This window comes from Vitis riparia, chromosome 6, assembly GCF_004353265.1.
Source record: "Vitis riparia cultivar Riparia Gloire de Montpellier isolate 1030 chromosome 6, EGFV_Vit.rip_1.0, whole genome shotgun sequence".
In the NCBI taxonomy this organism is placed as follows: Eukaryota; Viridiplantae; Streptophyta; class Magnoliopsida; order Vitales; family Vitaceae; genus Vitis; species Vitis riparia.
The window spans coordinates 1,455,658-1,474,148 of NC_048436.1; the positions used below are offsets into that span (position 1 = coordinate 1,455,658).

The window sequence follows — 18,491 nt, forward strand, 5'->3', positions numbered from 1 at the left end:
TTTTGAGTTTATGTTTCGGCAGATGTGGGAGAAAAGGGGTGAGTTCTGGGGCAGAGACAATGGTGGCGTTGACGCTGGCTCGCTCAGCTCTTTCTCTGACACCGTACATGTCTAAACCACCTGGAATGAGTGTGCTGTTGCTGTTCTTCACAACCCTAGGGTTTTCATTTGGATTTGTTACGCCTTCAGCCGAGGATCATCGCTACAATGTGGGGGATCACGTCTCCTTATTCGTCAACAAAGTTGGCCCCTTGAACAATCCTAGGTAAAATCACCTTCACTTCCCCTGTTTGCTTGCTCAGAAAATGGAGGAAAATGAAATCAACACAATTATAAAATCTTCCCGACCCAAGCTAATTAAAGTCGTTTTAGTTGCTTTTGTTTATCTTTCTTTTCATTTCATTTCCTTTTTAAGCTGAACAACTTACAAGGGAGCAGTTTAGTGAGATGATCCCATTTCTGAACTGAAATTATGAAAATAAATCTCGCACTGTTTTCTTTTTTCCTTATGCTTTGTGGATTTGGGTCACCTCAAGTCTTCCAATTCTCAAGTTCCGCCTCGGAATCAATAGCCTGTTATAGGGATCCACCATCTCACGAGTCTCATTATTGTTTCATTGTTGTAATTCTCGTTTATTATACCAAATTAAGTACATTTGGTTGACTTTATGTTCTGTTCATATAGGATTCTGAGCATTATCCATCAGAGTGAATACTTTTTATGTACAGTTCAGAACAATTAAAGGGTTGGTAGTCATTTAGAAGTATTTAGCTAGTTAGAATTTACATGTTACCCATGCTCTATCTATCGATTATATCCTTGGGGAAAGTACCAATATACCCTTCGAAAATGTTTTTTTCTACTCTCAACCTCTCCATATCTCATTTTGTGTCAATTCCTGTATTCTAAGAGCTTGATCCATCACGACGTCGGCTTAGTCTGTTCTGAATTCTGAGTTCGTCTCTCTATTGGGTACGTTTCAATGTAACGTTTTCTCGTATGAGTATCACCTGTCGAACTGGATTGGTGGGTTTATGTTTGTTTATCTTATATGATAGTTGTAGTTAATTTCTTGGTTTTTGTTGAACACCCAGTTGCCTAATTTTGAGTTTAATGCGTGTTTTCCTTATCGGTTGAATTTGGGTTTTCATTTCTTTCAACTTTTAAGTGTCGGAGATTTAAATTTCTTGTCCATTACTGAACTCTCATAACTGGGTTGGTTGATTTTTTTATTTTTTATTTTCCAATTCTTGATGCTATATTACGAGGCGATTCAGTCCACTATGTCTTGAATATCTTGTATAAGTGCCCAGTTGTGCTTTTTCATGGATTTTGTAGACATCCTTCATGTCCTCATTGAACAATGCTTTTTCATGTTGTGTTGTTTCTATTTCACGATCCTAGTGAATCTGTGTGAATCAATTTGTTGTTCTTTCAATGCTCTGTTTTTGAATACTGTTAAATGGCTCCCATGGTTCATATTGAGCTGGGTTTCCACTAAATTGATGTTTTCTGGAAAACTCAGGTGGTGGATTTGAGAATCTTGGCTTTTTGTTTCTGGTTTATGGAGCACCTTCCTACTGAACTCATAGGGAACATCATTTCCCGGCTAGGACCTGCCCGAGATGTTGTAATAGCCTCTACAACTTGTAAGCAATGGCGACACGCCTTCTGCTCTCACCTTCCCACTCTTTCGTTCAGTTCAAAAGATCCGCCCTTGTACCATGTTACCAGTCAATTCGAAATCCTTATATCTCAAACATTATTACAAACCACGGGGTTACAGGGTCTATCAATTTCAATGGACGAGATTGGTGAGTTTTCGGCTTCCGTGGTTATTTCCTGGCTTATGCATAGCAGGGAGACTTTGCGCAGCTTGTTTTTTAATGTTCAAACTACATTGAATGTCAATATTCTTGTAATATATGAGAGGTCGAAGCTTGAAACGTTGTTCTTGGCCCATAATTCGATCACGGGGGTCGATCCCAATTACCAGGGGTTCTCTTTGCTGAAATCCCTCTCCCTGAAATATGTCATTATTTCGGCTTTGGATCTGAGTCTTTTGCTCACTGCCTGCCCAAAAATTGAGATTCTGGACCTTGTCAATCTAGAGATAGCAATGTCAGATACACAATAAAGATTATTTATGTTGAACAAATCAGTTTGACTGAGTTCATATTGGAGGCTGATGGTCTTGAGGGTTTGCATTTGAAAGATTGCGTCCTGGTGCTCTTTAAACTGGTTGGTAAGGTTACTTTGAAGCAGTGCAAGATTGATGATGTTAGTTCTATACACTTTGATATTGGTGAGACCCTTGAAAATCTTCTTGTTGTAGATATCAACAACTTCACAATCATATGGCCAAAGTTCTACAAGATCATCAAAATTGAGAAGGCTACAGCTCTGGAGTGTGTTCTTTGATGACAACAATGAGATTGTGGATTTGGAAACATTTGCTGTTTGCTTCCCGCAGCTAAGCCATCTTTCTTTGTGCTTAAGAGATGGAGTGCTTCATTATGGTTTACCGGGGTCTTCTCATTTGGAGAATGTGACTGAGATGGAGCTTGGATGGACTGATATCAATGAGCTCTTCTCAGATTGGGTTGAGTTAAACGATGCCCAAATCTTAGGAAGTTGGTCATTCATGGGGCTATTTCGGGGATGGAATCCGAAGAAAGACACCTATTCGCCAAGTTTACATCATCGATTGTACAACTTATGAGGATATATATATGCACGTAGAGGTTCAATTCATCTATCAGTAGAAATTGTATGAAATGTTTTGTTGAAAATTCAAGTTTTGGTTTAGTATAAATTGTACAAGCACTTAGGCATCTAAAATTTACTGCATGTAGAGCTCTAATAGCAAGCATGCATGTTGAATGCTTTGGATAAAGGATTCAAACAAATAGAGTTGATCATCAAAAGTAAGCCTTTTGAATACTCGAATGATGTAAAAGTTTATCTAACTCAACATCACATTTTTCTCATAGCCCATTCTCATAAACAAATCCTATTTAGAAAATAGGCCCCTTGGTCCTATAAGTTTTAAGCCTCTAAAAATAAATTCATCATTGAAGATTAAGTACCATAGCTAGACAATGGAATTCCAAGATTGAATCTCTTTAACAATCTTTGTAACTCTTACATTTATCTTATGTAAAAAAAAGAATTATTATAGTAAGTAAAAGTATTTAAATAGACAATTTTGGAAATAGTGGCGATAAAGTATGATCCCTACAATAGTACCTGCTAAAAAGTCTATAACAAAAGCAAATTCCAAACAAGTCACTATTCATCAACAATATCCAAAAGTCACTATTCATTTACAATATAGATTTCAAACAAATCACAATTCATCTAGAGTGTCATAAGTGGATTTGAAGAGCATTCAAGCCTATAGAATTAAAAAGTTTCAAGTCCATGGATTTCTATAAGTTTCAAGTCTATGGACTTTAACAAGTCTCAAGTTCATGAATTTCAACAAATATCAAATTTATAAAAAATCTATAAATAAAGGCATCATCTTCCTCACAAGGTAGAACATAAGTGAGCAAGAAGAGCAAAAAGCAAGAAACCTAAAGAAAGAGCAAGAATAAAGTCAACCTTCTTAGTTAAAGATTTAAAAACTTCCCTTTCTAAGCAATCTTTTTCATTGCAATCGAAGTTTTGTCTAGTTAAAGATTAAACTCCGTGTATCAAGGTATTATCTCAATACAAAGTTTATTTCAAATTTCAATTCTTGTCTTTTATTTATGTTTTTATTTAATTATTTGTAGAATTTATATAAACAAATTGTTTGATTCATTGATTTTTTATAGGTATTTTTGGTATAGAAGAAGTGTAAAATATTTTAATATATTAATTGGGGATATTTTTAATATATATAGAAAAAGTGTAAAACACTTCCTCTATATAATAATAATAATAAATTGTTTAAAATTATTTACAAAAGAAATTATATATTTAATAAATATGAAGATAAAAGCTTTAGATTTAAAAAGAAAAAAATGATTTAAATTTAAATATCAAATAAATAAATTATTTAATTTTTTATAAAAATATATTAAAGAAATATGAAAAGATAAATAGAAGAATAAGTAAAATATAAATTATTTAAAATTCTTTATAAAGAAATTAAAATAAAAAATTTAGTGTAATCATAGTTGTGAAAGGCGTGTGACGCCACCCTCCAGCGCCTCGCCTGAAGGCGGGCGACACCCCTTCACGAAGGCGCCGTTTAGGCGCGCAATACGCGGCACGATCCATAGGTACGCCTTGATCCCCTACCTCCTTCTTCTCCTTCTCCTTCTCTTTCTCATTCTTCTTCTTCTTCTTCTCATTCTCTTCTTTTCTAGTATTGAGTTGTAGAGAGCAAAGAGAAGCCCTAATTTCTTTTTTTCTTTTTTGGGACCAAAACAACGTTTTTTAAAAGAGTCAAAACAACATCGTTTTGGCCTTTTTATTTTAAAAAGAACAGGCCAAAACGACGCCGTTTTGGCCCTGTTTTCCCTTCCATTCCCCTTTTCTGGTTGTTTTCAACCCAACAACTCTTCCAAAAGTTGCCATAACCTCAATCGTGTAATGAAGAAGACGAAGATGAGGAAAAATATGAGAAAAATAGAGAAAAAAAAATATATAAATTAGGGTGCATCTCACTTCACTAAAGGTTGCGCCTTGCGCTTCAGGCTCTAGGACTACTTTGCGCCTTGAGCCTTTTAAAACTATGAGTGTAATTAATAAGTAAAATAATTTAAAATTCTTTATAAACAAGAATAATATACTAATGAAATATGTAGAGAGAAGGTTTTAAAAAATATGGAATATAAGAATGATACATTTTTCTTTTATGTATATTTTTTAAAAAATAGAAACTTTTACATATAAAATTGAAACTCATTAAAAAAAAAACATAGACTTAACTTATGTCCTTATTTTTAAAAATAAAATAAAAGTTGAAGTAGTTAAAAATCTATTTAGCATCTTAATTTTTTAATCAATTTTTGAAAACTATTATATTTTTATATAAATCTCGAATTCTTGTATTATATATAGAAATTATTTGTCTTTAAAAATAAAACGATGATAAAATATATTGAAATGAATATTAAGTAAATAACTTATCTAAATTTTTTTGTGAAAAAAGAATAATATGTATTAAAGAAATATGTAAAATATTTCATCAATATTATATTGATTGGGTCTATTTTCTTGAACTTTATTTGTATTTTTGGAAAGAATTAAATATTTTAAGTTTTGTAAGAATTACCTTCTTGTTTTTGAATCTTCTGTTTTAACCTAAAAGAAATAAATATTTGTTTATTTATTTTTTAAGAAGTTGTATTTTTATTTTATCTTTATTTTGAGTTTAAGAAGTATCCTTTTTAGTTATCGTATTTTTTGTTTCTAAGGTGGGTATTTAACTATCTTTTGTTAATGTTTGTCCTACCTCTTTTTGGGTAGAAGAAAATAAAATTTGAGGAAATTTTCTTTCTTATTGATCAAGAGGTGAATGATTTGATCATCGTTGTACTCCTAATTCTATTGTTGTTGTTGAATTTTTTTTAAAGGATTTCCTAAGTTTGAAAAACCAATGGAAAAAAGGAATTATTATTTTAATTTATTACATATAATTTTCCCATTGTTTACATAAAGAGTTTCTAACTTGTGGGGAAGAATTTTGAAATAAGTTCTTTTGACGTCATTGTAAAGAGAAAATAAAATCGTATTTGATAAAAACTATATCAAGAATGAAAGAACTTTTCTTTAATTTTTATTTTTGAATAACATTTACTTGAGAAGTTTGCATATCAAAATGAGTAGGAGACATTGATGGAGATTCTTTTGATAGTATTTTGAGTAAAATTTCAATTGTTTTTCAAAATTTTCAATGAATTCAAGTAATCTAAGTATTTTGTTAAGCTTAATATTAAACACTGAAAAAAATATGAATTTTGAAAAACAAACTCAAACAATACCGATAATATATAAGATATATTATAAAGTAATAACTACTTAATTAAATTCTTGAGTTGTATGTCAATTTGTCAAAGATAAAACCTTATTATTATAATATAATTCTCATCATACACACGCTTTTGTTCCTAAAAAACTCAAATAGAATGAAATTACTCAAGGAGATCAATGAAAATTAAAAGATTTAATAGATACTATTCAAATAGAATTTGGTCAATCTTCAAGAAATCTCTTTTATAAAAAAATTCTTTCTTCAAAATCCTCTGCTTCAAATAAAAATTTAGAGTGTAAATTTTACTCCAAATATTCGTATCCTTGTTTATCAACAAGAATCTCTCTCAATGTCTCCTACTCATTCCGATAGGTATACTTCTTAGTAAATGTTATACAAAAACAAAATTACAAGAAAACTCATTTTATTCCTAAAAGGACTTTTACTAAACGAGATAGAAACTCCTTTTTTTCTCTCATTACAATGATGCTAAAAGAATTTCAAATATCTTTCCCCTCGGAAACTCTTTATGCAAAAAATAAGAAAACTATATGCAATAAATTAAAATGACAATTCCTTCGTTTTTCATACTTAAGAAACCCCTTAAAAGAATTTCAACTATAACAATAGAATAAGGAGTAAAATAATCACCAAATCATCTACCTCTTAATCAACTAGAAAAATGAATTGCAACCATAACAACAAAAGTAGAAGCACAACCATCCTCAAATAATCATTAATTTAATTTTGACAAAAAATAAAATTTTATTTCACCCTTCAATTCCCAAGAACTGAAGATGAACAAAGTTCTATAGTTTACAAAATTTTTACTTTCTTTTGACCATGAAGGAAGGAAGTAGAAACTTATTCAACAACAATAACTTCAATACTGTCAAATTCATCTTTGGTAATTTCAATAACAATTACTTCATCATCGTCAACTTCACCTTTGGTAACTTCAACATTATCATCTTCCAAATCATCTTGCTCATAAGATTAACCTTTCATTATCCCTATAAACATTGCCAAAACTAATATACAACTTTTAACATCAAGGGAAGTAGTGTTAAAAGAAATACAACTTACATTATACAAACTTAATATTAATAGCCTTAACCAACCACAAACTAAAAGCAACACATTAATTAAAGATCGAACAGGAGGTTAATCAAATCCGAACCATAACAAAAGAAAATTTAGAAATAAATAAGATAGAAAATCAATTCTAAATGGCTCTTGATGTAATAATCATACATTCTACAAAAATCAATACAATAATTAATAATTATACAACCAGAAAAAATTAGGATGGTTTTAACCCCAATTTTAATCATAATAGTATAAATTTAAGAAGTTAAAATAAAAAAAGGTAGAAAATGGCATTTATGAAAAAACTATCGCATATAATTAGTTTTTATTTAAAATTAATATATGAATGTATGAAAAAGCTCTTATATACAATCAAGGATGAAAAAATTGTTAATTATAAATATATCGGTAGTTTGATTTCATGGATATATTGGATAATATATCAGAGATATATTGACATATATTTTGAAATACAATACCGGTGACGTAAAAATTAATGAAAATTATGAAAATATTAAAAAAAAAACCCCCTACAAAATATATAAGAAGTAAAAATAGATATTTTAAAGTTATTTTTTTTATATATAAAATTGATATAGATAATTTATTATATTTGATAATAATATCCTCTATAAAAAATATAAATTTTATAAGTGTACATTTATTATTAAGTTGCATTATATATGATTTTAAAATAATATTATGATAATATGTCTAATTTTAAAATAAAATTAATATTAAAATTATGATATATTTTAATTTAAATATATTCAATGATATCAAATAAATAATAATATATGTATAATTTTTTCAATATTTATATTTTTTATATTTAATAAATATATAGATTATAAAAAAAACCTATTAAGAAAATTATGTTTTTATATAATAAATTAAATCAAATGTAAAAATAAAATAATTAGAATTAATTTATTTAATAATTGAAAAAATAGAAAAATCGATGACATGTGGTAAATTATTTGGAAATATTGATGAAATTGAAAAGCAAAAAATTCGGTAAAATATACGATATTTTGATGGATATATCTTTTCAAATTTGGTATTGGACCACAGATATTAGATATATTAAGATATATCTAGATATTTTAAACTTTGCATATAATTAGTTTTTATTTAAAATTAATATATGAATAATTTCAAGGGATAATTATGTTTTGAAATCAATCGAGTCAAAAAATTAAGCTTTGGTCCAAATAAGTTCATTATTTAAGCCCAAAACCTAGAAAAAGTGTGAAAATTGAAAAGAAAGATATAAATTTTTATATTTTCATAAATGACCTTTGCTCATTATGAAAAAAGAAATAGAAAAGCATTAATTTAAATTTTATTCATTTTGTATACCTCAATAAAATTTAATATAATTTAGTGATTTGGAGAAAAATACACCATTTTTTAAACAAATAAAAATAAATTATTATTATTATTATTTAAAAATCAAACATCTTGAAAAATATATATATTTAAAATGATGTATATAAAAAATAACTAAAAATATGTCAAATTTATTTTTTTAAAATGACATTTTAAAAAAAAAATAGTTTTCTAAAAATAATAAATTTTCAGAATAATTGTTAAAAAAAATTAAGATAAAAAAAGTTTGTTAAACATTATAATAAAAAAATAATTTTAAATGGTATATTAGTCTTTTTATATTTTATATCTTCAGCTTAATTTTTGGGTCAAAAACACAATTTTCCTTAATTTCAAACGTCACGTGAAAAATAGCATCCAAAGCGCAGCGTTTTGATCTCAAAGTACCAATATACCCCTAGATTTTGATGAAATGACATCAGGGGGGTGGCAGATCTGTGTCCGTAAGTGACGCATTGGATTAAGCATTTTTCCCTTTCTTTTTATTTTTTATTTTCCTGTTCTCTCATTTCTATGCGAAGTGGTGTACTCTGAGAGCTTGATCAACCACGACGTTGTTTTAGTCTGACTGCTGAGTTCGTCTTTTTGGTACTTCTCTCTATTGGGTATGTTTCAATCTCGCGTTTTTCTCGTTAGAGTATCACCTGTCAGAACTGGATTGGTGGGTCTATGTTTGTTTATCTTATGTGAGTTGTAGTTTTTCGGTTTTTCTTCAACTTCCAGATGCTTAATTTTGAGTTTAATGTGTGTTTTCCTTATAGGGTGAATTTGGGTTTTCATTTCTTTCAGCTTTAAGTGTCGGAGATTTCAATTTCTTTGTCCATAACTGAACTCTCATAACTGGGTTGGTTGATTTTTTTTTCAATTGTTGATGCTATATTGCGAGACGATTCAGTCCACTAAGTGCCCAGTTGTATCAGTTTGCGTTTTGCTTTTTCATGGATTTCGTAGATATCTTATGGATCTTCATTGGGTCGAAACTGCTCAAACAATATGCTATTCAAAACCCAGATATAGTTTGTCCCTTGCGTTTCTTCCCATGTTTTATTGTTTCTATTTGTCGGTCCTAGTGAATCTCTATGGATCAATTTTTTGTTTTTTCAATGCTTTGTTCTTGAATGCAGCTAAATGGTTCCCAAGGTTCATATTGAACTGGGTTTTGAATAAATTGATGTTTTCTGGAAAAATCAGGTGGTGGATTTGAGATTCTTTGCTTTTTTTTCATGGGTATGGAGCACCTTCCTGTTGAAGTCATAGGGAACATACTTTCCCGGCTTGGAGCGGCCCGAGATATTGTAATAGCCTCTGCAACTTGTCGGAAATGGCGAGAAGCCTTCTGCTATCACCTTCACACTCTTTCATTCAATTCAAAAGATTGGCCCTTGTACCATGATCTCACTACCAGTCAATTAGAAATCCTTACAACTGAAACAATATTCCAAACCACGGGGTTACAGGGTCTATCAATTTTAATGGACGAGGTTGATGAGTTTTCGGCTTCCATGGTTATTGCTTGGCTTATGCATACCAGGGAGACTTTGCGCAACTTGTGGTATAATGTTCGAACTACACCGAATGTCAATATTCTTGAAATATGTGGGAGGCAGAAGCTTGAAACGTTGTTCTTGGGCCATAATTTGATCATGGGGGTTGAACCCAATTACCAGAGATTCTCTTGCCTGAAATCCCTATCTCTGAGTTCTGTCAGTATTTCGGCTTTGGATATGAGTCTTTTGCTCACTGCCTGCCCAAAAATTGAGATTTTGAACCTTGTCAATCTAGAGATAGCAATGTCAGATACACAGGTTGCGGTTGAACTGCGCAGTCCCACATTAAAGAGTATTTATGTTGAAGAAATCAGTTTGGATAAGTTCATATTGGAGGCTGATGGTCTTGAGCATTTGCATTTGAAAGAGTGCGTCCTTGAGCTATTTGAACTGGTTGGTAAGGGTACTTTGAAGCAGTGCAAGATTGATGATGTTAGTTTTATACACTTTGATATTGGTGAGAGTCTTGAAAATCTTGAGGTTGTAGATATCAACAACTTCACAATCATTTGGCCAAAGTTCTACAAGATGATATCAAGATCATCAAAATTGAGAAGGTTACGGCTTTGGGATGTGTTCTTTGACAACGAGGATGAGATTTTGGATTTGGAAACAATTGCTGTTTGCTTCCCACAGCTAAGCTATCTTTCTTTGCGCTATGACTTAAGAGATAGAGTGCTTCATTATGGTTTACAGGGCTCTTCTCATTTGGAGAATGTGATTGAGATGGAGCTTGGATGGACTGATATCAATGAGCTCTTCTTAGATTGGGCTGAGGGGTTACTTCAACGATGCCCAAATCTTAGGAAGTTGGTCATTCATGAAGTTATTTTGGAGATCAAAACCCATGAAGAATACCAGATGTTGGGCAACTTTACATCATCAATTGTACAGCTTATGAGGAAATATATGCACGTAGAGGTTCAGTTCTACTATGAGTAGAAACTGTATGAAATGTCTTGTTGAAAATTCAAGTTTTGGTTCAGTATAAATTGTACAAGCACTTAGGCAGGTAAAATTTACTGCATGTAGAGCTTGAGGAGCCTTTTTTGTCCTATAAATTTCTTTTCATTGGGTTATTGGTTGCATGTTTCCTTTTTGTTTTACTAGCTTTATTACATTCTCTCTCCCCATCTTTTATATTTATTGTGGTTTTCTTTTCATATTTTCCCTTTGATAATGTCAAAACATTGTTTTCTGATCTATTAAAAATTTCTGATTTCTTATCATGGGTATGTTGAGGTATTTGATCTTGAGGTGTTGACAAAGGCCCTTTATATCTGTCTTGCTAAATGTGGTTTTGATTTTTCATTTGCTTTGGTATATGCTACCCTGACTTGGAAATAATGTGGTTTTATTTTCTCACTTTATTTGGTATTCTGCTAGTGCAACCCTACTAGAATGCTATTATTTATTTTACCCAATCTAGAAATTTTATCTTGGATCCATCTTTTAATCAGCTAATACATTTTTGGAGTGTTGATGCGAGATTCTTAGTTTTTTCTTTGAGTTACTTACTTGGTTGGAATGTGAACCTTAGCCAAAAATATCTTTTAGTTGCTCAGGAAATGAGTTTGCACTTAGTTCAAGAGTAGAAAAGATATAAAAATACTTGATAATAGTGAGGATGAATATTTGGGATTTGCTACTTTGTGAACAAAACAAAGCTTTAGTTTATATGGATTGCTAGATGTGTGTTCTACTTTTGGCAGGGTACACGTAAGGGAAGTGTCATCCAGTTGAGATTGGATGATGAAAGAGCATTCAAACTTACATGGTGGCCATCAACAAAGCATGTATGAAGTTTTGGTAATTGTAATTAGGTTTAGCAAAGGTGGAGCAGAGCCATCATTTTCTTTGGGTGGTGGAATACGATAACAGCAACAGCTCTAGTAAGTTTCTGCTTGAATGAATTTGATTGCAGTATTGATCATTGCAGTTCTCTATTAGTCAACTTTTGACCTTTAGATAGAAAGCAGAGTTGTGCTTCTTGTGTAAAGTCATTGCTCTTATACCTTAATGAATCAAGGAAAATATGAAAGTTGGTAAGTCATATTTTAAAGCCCAAATGCTGGGGTAGGGGGAGGTTTTATACCTTGGGGTGCATGACAGCTGGTGTTTCTTTTTGAAAGAGTACATTTAAAAACTGCTGAATTAAATGTCACTTCTGTAAATTAGGTGCCACACTTTTGGTCATAAAAAATCTTTGCGGTAGTTGATGTCCTTATAAGGCAGTCTTTATTCATGTAGTTACATTGAAGTCACCAAGAGTAATTGGAACTGAATTGCATTTTGGGAAGACAGCTGGGTCTTCATGTGTGGTGGAAACTAGATAGACCTTAAATGGAATCAAAATCATTTTGAAAGAAGGTGTTTATCCAATTAACATGCAAGATGGGGGAACTAACCTAGTCAATATCCTCTCATATGCATGATTATCAAATTGAGGTGGTTGGTAATTTTCTTTTTTAATTTCAAATTTTTATGAACACTTGTACAATATGATGTGATGTCATGACTTGTATCCAATGTTGGACTTTTTCATGCATAAGGCATTAGACATCTCATTTGAAAATCAATTGGCTCCTAGTGAGGTTGAACTAATTGTCTTTATTTAGTTCAAGTCACTTTGAATCCCAAGCCAACAACTTTGGGCATACTTTCGGGGGCAACATCAAATCCCAAGTGCATCAAATCTTGGACCATACTTCTTGAGCCATCATTTTCCTGGAAGTAGTAGTGTTGTCAACCTAACAAATCCCTCCCACAACATAATGCTCCTTGAGACTTGAAGGCTTGAGGTGGATTTGAAACCGCATGCTATATATAAAAGTTTAGTCATCTTATTTGGAAATCAATAGGCTGCTAGTGAGGTGAAATTAATCCTCTTAATGAGATTTGAGTCACAACAAATCCCAAGCTAACAACCTTGGGCATTCTTTTGAGGTCAACATCAAATCCCAAGTACACCAAATTTCAAGCGTTACTTCTTGAGCCATTATTTTCCTTGGGAGTAGCAGCATTGTTGCCAATCTAAAAGATTTGGTGGGCTTTTGCTCTCTATTTGAGAGGGGTGAGTCAAGATGATTGGTATAAATAATATTAGTGTTTTGAGAATCTAAGTCATGAATAGTTTAGTTTATCAATATCCAGGTCAAATTGGTTAATACAATGACGTCTATTTACAAGAGAAGGCCCTTCCTGGAAAAACTAAAGCTAACTCAGATATGTTCCACAGGAAGATTCATTATCCAAGCTTTCTCAATGTTGATTTTAAGTGCAACTAACACATGATTTTGGGTAAAAAATATTTGGTCCTAGGAGTCGATGATTTATGACTTATTGTGTAGCACTCAACTTCTCTTTGGGTAGGATCAATGGGGTTGGAGAGGTCTCCTCTTGCATTTGGACATTCCCATGGGTTCCACCCCAACCCAAATTTTAACTACATTAAAACTTTGTTTGAATTGTTAGGAATAGTTTGATACTGACTATATCCAAATTGAGATAATGGGATGTTGGTTTCTATTCTTTTACAAGTTTATAGGAGTCATGCACCTATATAAATCCAAAGGATTGGTGTATCATAAGTGGAAGAGTTTTTTTTTTTTTTTTTGATAGGTAATCAGAATCAATTTATAAAAGGTAACGCCAGAAAAGCATTCCAAAGTACACAGGATGCATACAAAGAAACACCTCAAGGCAACACAAAAACAAAGAGGGACACCAACTACAACCCCCTTAGCTAGAACCCAACCACTCCACAAAGTCTACAAAGGAAAGAGGACGAGGAACCATGTGTAGATTGCACCAAGCCCAAAGATTACAAACAAAGGAGAATTTCAACCCTTGAATTGACTGCCCCTCATTGCCAAACGCCCTACTATTTCTTTCCTTCCAAAGTTCTTTTCATGACGATGTTCATGTACTATTTCAATTGTCAATTACCACCAATACCAAGAAGCCTAAAATTTTCTAGTTTTTCATGCTTCTGGTAGGAGCTGTTTGAAGGATTTATAGAGGTAAAAAAGGATTCTGAGAGCCTCAACTTAGTGTACATTTTTGGGTTTTGGTTCAGGCATGATGTGATTGGGTTAGAAGTTTTAGCAAAAGCTACATGTGTTGAAGGAATGGTATTTACATTCCTTCTTAGGGGTGTTTCTTTCTTTCTTATTCTTTTTTCGTTGTGAATTAATCCAGATTGTCATCCTTGTCACTGTGTGTCTGATCTTCAGTACATCACTTTTTATGCCACCAATGGAAGTTTTAAAATCTAATTGGTCATAGGAATTTTGGTTGGTGGTGTCTGTCCTCTTAGAAAATTTCTTTCCTATATGCAAATTGACACATGGAGATTGAAATAATGGAAAAAGCAAGTTGGAAGAGGAGTTATCTCACATATTCTGATGATAGTGTCTAGGAAATTGGTATATCTGCATAATATGAAGCATGGGACAGGAAAATAAAGATTATTTTTTTAAAAAGCAACTACCATGATTGTAAAATAAATAAATAAATAATAAATAAAAAGAAGGAAGTACTTTCTGTCATTATGGTCGATCATAGAATCTGTTATTGGTAAAGTGTCGATCTCTTTGTTCTGTTGACATGACAGTGCTATTTCCTGTAGTCTTAGTTATATGTTTATCTTAAAGCTTGCAGCTCTATTTCAGCCCTACACCCTAATTGTGAGGATATCAAATGAAAATGAACTCTATTTGATCCCATTTGCTATTCCTGTGTCTTTGGATAATCTTCCGTAGTGTGGGTACCCGTATAGGGTTTGCATATTTACCAGGCTTACAATTTCAAGATACCATTTTATCCTTTCAACTTTTTTTTTTTGGGTGAATTTTCTTTTCCTCTAGCTGTGTCAGTTGTATTTAAAGTATACAGGTAGATTTTGGCCATGGTAACCCATTTGCTTAAATTAGAAATTGCTTGCCTGTGAACATTGGGAAGGTATATGGTGCCTAATTGAATTGGACTGTTATTATCATAGTTACCAACTTACCATGAATGAAGCTCTCTCTCCTGCAGACAACTTCCACAGTCAATAGCTCATGTCGCAAAAGCCAGCTTCATGCAAAGAAAAGTCTTGCTCCTGTGGTCTGGTTCAGGTGGCAAAGGCTTGGTAAGGGATTGAACAAAGTAGAATTCATTGAACAAAAAAATTGCCTATTAAAAAAACTGCTCAGCATTGGATGTCTTTTAGTGGAACTTACTATCTCACTTTTCAACAATCTTGTTACTGCTGATTAATTTCTCTTATCTCGGAAAATATCAGTAGTTTTTACTGTTTAAATTCTGTTCCTCTGACATGATCAGAATTACAATATCTTGGATTTCCTCATCTCGTTATTACTGGAGGTTCTCTTATCAAAAACAAACAAGAATTTTTCTTGGCCCTGTGTGATACAACCAGAATGACAATTAATTGGATTTGATCCTCTTCTCAAAGCTGAAGATTCTCTGTTTAGAAACAAACAAGAACTATTGTCCCTAATCAGCCGTGATCTATCTTGAGAATCACAAAGATGTTTGAGGGTTAAAGTTACTAGTGAAGAATAGAGATGGGAAACATGAAAACAAGTAGTAGCTGTGCAAGTAAGTTGCTTGTTCTATATAGTTTTCTATAGCTACCTACCCTCTGAATGTTTTTTCGTGGATGTGGAACCTTTCTCATTAAGACAGTTCTGGAAGGTATAAGTTGCACTATATTCTATAATATTTCTGTGAAAAAAGCAAAATTTTCCATCATAGTGCAGAATTTGGGTGAATTGGCATTTTTGTCCTTGCGCTATTTTAATTGCATCTTACTAATCTAAATGCAAAACCAAAGCAAAATGTTTATGGTAGAATTTTTGGAGAGCATGAGGCAGGGATGAGGGCAGACATATGTTCTCTGATTAGGCTAGCTACAACCTTTGGATGAAGATGACAACAATGAAAGCTCACAGAAAAGACATATGGTTTACCCCGACTGAGTAGGATACCGGCTTTGTTGACACTCATCAACTCAGGGTGCCACCGGTAGCAGTACCTGTGCCAACAGTAAGTGAGCACACTATGCTTTCTTTAGAAACCAGAGAAAGTTTGCTGGCATTTAAGAGACCTGAGAACAAAATTGAGTTTCTGCAGTTGGTCCCATGATGAGAAGTGAGTACCAGTGCTTTACTCAGCCAAAGCTAGATGCATCTCTAGCAACTGGCAGTGACTGCTAATACATTTCTATTTCTATAGCAACCCTTAGCCATTACAGCTTCATAGCTGAGATAATCGTTTATTGCTCATTTAGCCAGAATTTCAATTATAACTCTGGAACTAATGCTTACCTTGATCTGTTTAAGTTTTATGGCCTCTTTAGGCACTGTGTTAACTTTAATAACACATACAGTGTTGATAGGACTAAGCATGCCAATGGTTCATTCTCGTTTAACTTGTATGAGTTGTTTACAGGGTTGTTAAAAGATTTCGAGTTTCACAGTACCGAATGGAATTTCTGTTGATAGGACTTACATGCATTGTCTGGGAAGTTTTTCAACCATTTGATCCAACTTTTAACTGGTAGCAACTGCTTGCTTGCATTCGGTCTATCTTTTATACAGGGCTTAGTTGATTGTTTGTTGATTATGTAATGTATCATGTTTTCTCTTTTCTGGATTCGCTCCCCCTGTTATTTACATTGACCTCCCACAAGGGCATTCTACTAACAATTTTGTACTCTGCTAAAAACTTTAGGTAGGCCTATAGAGATATTCTCTACAAAGGGAAGAAGAAAGAGCATGCAAAGAGAAAGAAGAAATTAAGAAATCAATCTGTGGTGCATGAACTCAAAATATATGTCCTTTCTTTTTTTAAGGTTGTACTCTACATATGATTAAAAGGGGTTTGGACCTGCCTTTCTTGTTTAGTTGACTAGGAAACTATTCAACCTTTTATAACCACCAATTTTGAATAATGAAACAGAGGTTTCACAGTAATGGGTCCAAGTCAGAACAGGGAGATACAGAATGTTGGATTGAATTTGGAATTGGGAATCTAATTTCCCCACAGAACATATTCCTATTATGGTTGATTTTGGAATGACTTTATTATTGATTAATTTAATGGTATGCAAAACAATTAGGCAAGAATACAAATCATTAAATTTTTGTGAAGTTTTGGTTGATTATTCTCTCCCATTATGACATGTTGGCCCAGTGCTAATCATTGGCCAGCAAGCTCTTTTGGAAGTAATGGAAAATAAGAGGCATGATGCTCCACTTTCAACAACTTATCATCTGTTTCTCTTCATGGCAACCCCGGCTTCATATCTGTGATCATCTTCGAAGGTTGAACCCGGATAATCTACAGAGACTGGTCACAATCTTAGAATAAAAATGGAAGTTGGACTAGTGGAATATGATACAAGAAAGCTAATACAATAATGCCAGTTTAGTTGTATGCTTAAGTGACAAGCAATGAGTTAGTATATGGTATAACAAAATCAGAAAAGGAATAATTAATATTTTGGATATGATGATGACCAATCACCTTTCTACAGATGGAGAAGCAATGGAAATGTTAAGAGTGAGGGAAAAATCTTCCATATTAAGTAGATAACATGCTGTGACTATGAGGGTGAGGTTGATTGGGAACATTGGGCATATGGACTTGAATACACATTTTTACCTACTCCTTGGAAACCCTTTCTATATGAAACAAACCCCTTTTGGGCCAATCATTGGTACGCAAAAAGGAATAATGGGTAGAGGTTATATTGCCTACAAAAGGTAGGATATGAACACAACATATATAATATGTGGGAGAGGTCATGGGTCCATGACATGAACCCCCCCTCCCTCTCTCTCTCTCTCTCTCTCTCACTCACTCAATAATGCAGGCCATGGATATCTAAAACCCTTGCCCAGTATGGGAACAGAATTTTCTCCTTAGGGCTTGATTTTTCCTCTTTTTTTGGGTTTTTTATTTTATTTTGTTCCTCTAAAGAAACTACCACAACTAATGCAGGAATAAGGGCCCTAACGTGGGGCATTTTGAAATCCATTTTGCCATGAACATCTGTACCAAGAGAACTCAGAGGAAAAAAGAATTTCTATTAATAGAAAGGAATCTTGATGTGCCATGGTTTTAGGTAATGACAGGGAATGGATGTTGACCCATCAACAAAGGGGATAATACCAAACAAATCCATCTATACAGCATGGATTAAAAATTAAAAATACAAGTGGGTATTGCTTATGGATCATTATTCTAATGTTTTGGTTGAAATGGTATGAGCAAAACTTAAAAAAAAAAAGAATTTAAATAAATCTCTCACCCTCAAGGGCCCTTGGTTGTCAAAAAACTCAAATCACTGTATAAAAAAGAAGAAAAAACCTCCCTTTAAATTCCCCTTTCTTTTTTTTCAGCCTCTTCTTTTAACCTCTCTTTTGTGAAAGGAAACCTTGTCTTATCTGATATTCAATGTTGAATTTATTTGTTTATTTGC

The 18,491-nt window shown here is 32.7% G+C and overlaps 1 protein-coding gene and 1 pseudogene across 5 annotated transcripts; both read left to right on the forward strand.

Annotated features, from left to right (window-relative positions):
- Positions 1-24: 24 nt before the first annotated feature.
- On the forward strand, positions 25-2,830 carry LOC117916689 (annotated as a pseudogene).
- Positions 2,831-8,957: 6,127 nt separating this feature from the next.
- Positions 8,958-18,328, forward strand: LOC117916112 (F-box/LRR-repeat protein At1g67190-like). 5 transcript variants are annotated; one of them, XM_034831968.1, is made up of 4 exons: positions 8,958-9,055; positions 9,642-11,009; positions 11,710-11,889; positions 16,739-18,328. In XM_034831968.1, exon 2 carries the CDS (start codon positions 9,674-9,676, stop codon positions 10,937-10,939), a length of 1,266 nt encoding a protein of 421 aa, XP_034687859.1. In that variant the 5' UTR covers positions 8,958-9,055; positions 9,642-9,673; the 3' UTR covers positions 10,940-11,009; positions 11,710-11,889; positions 16,739-18,328. The 5 variants fall into 5 exon arrangements, with proteins under 5 accessions (XP_034687859.1, XP_034687857.1, XP_034687858.1 ...); XM_034831966.1 differs by lacking the exon at positions 16,739-18,328 and adding an exon at positions 15,038-16,707; XM_034831967.1 differs by lacking the exon at positions 16,739-18,328 and adding an exon at positions 16,457-16,707.
- Positions 18,329-18,491: the final 163 nt, after the last annotated feature.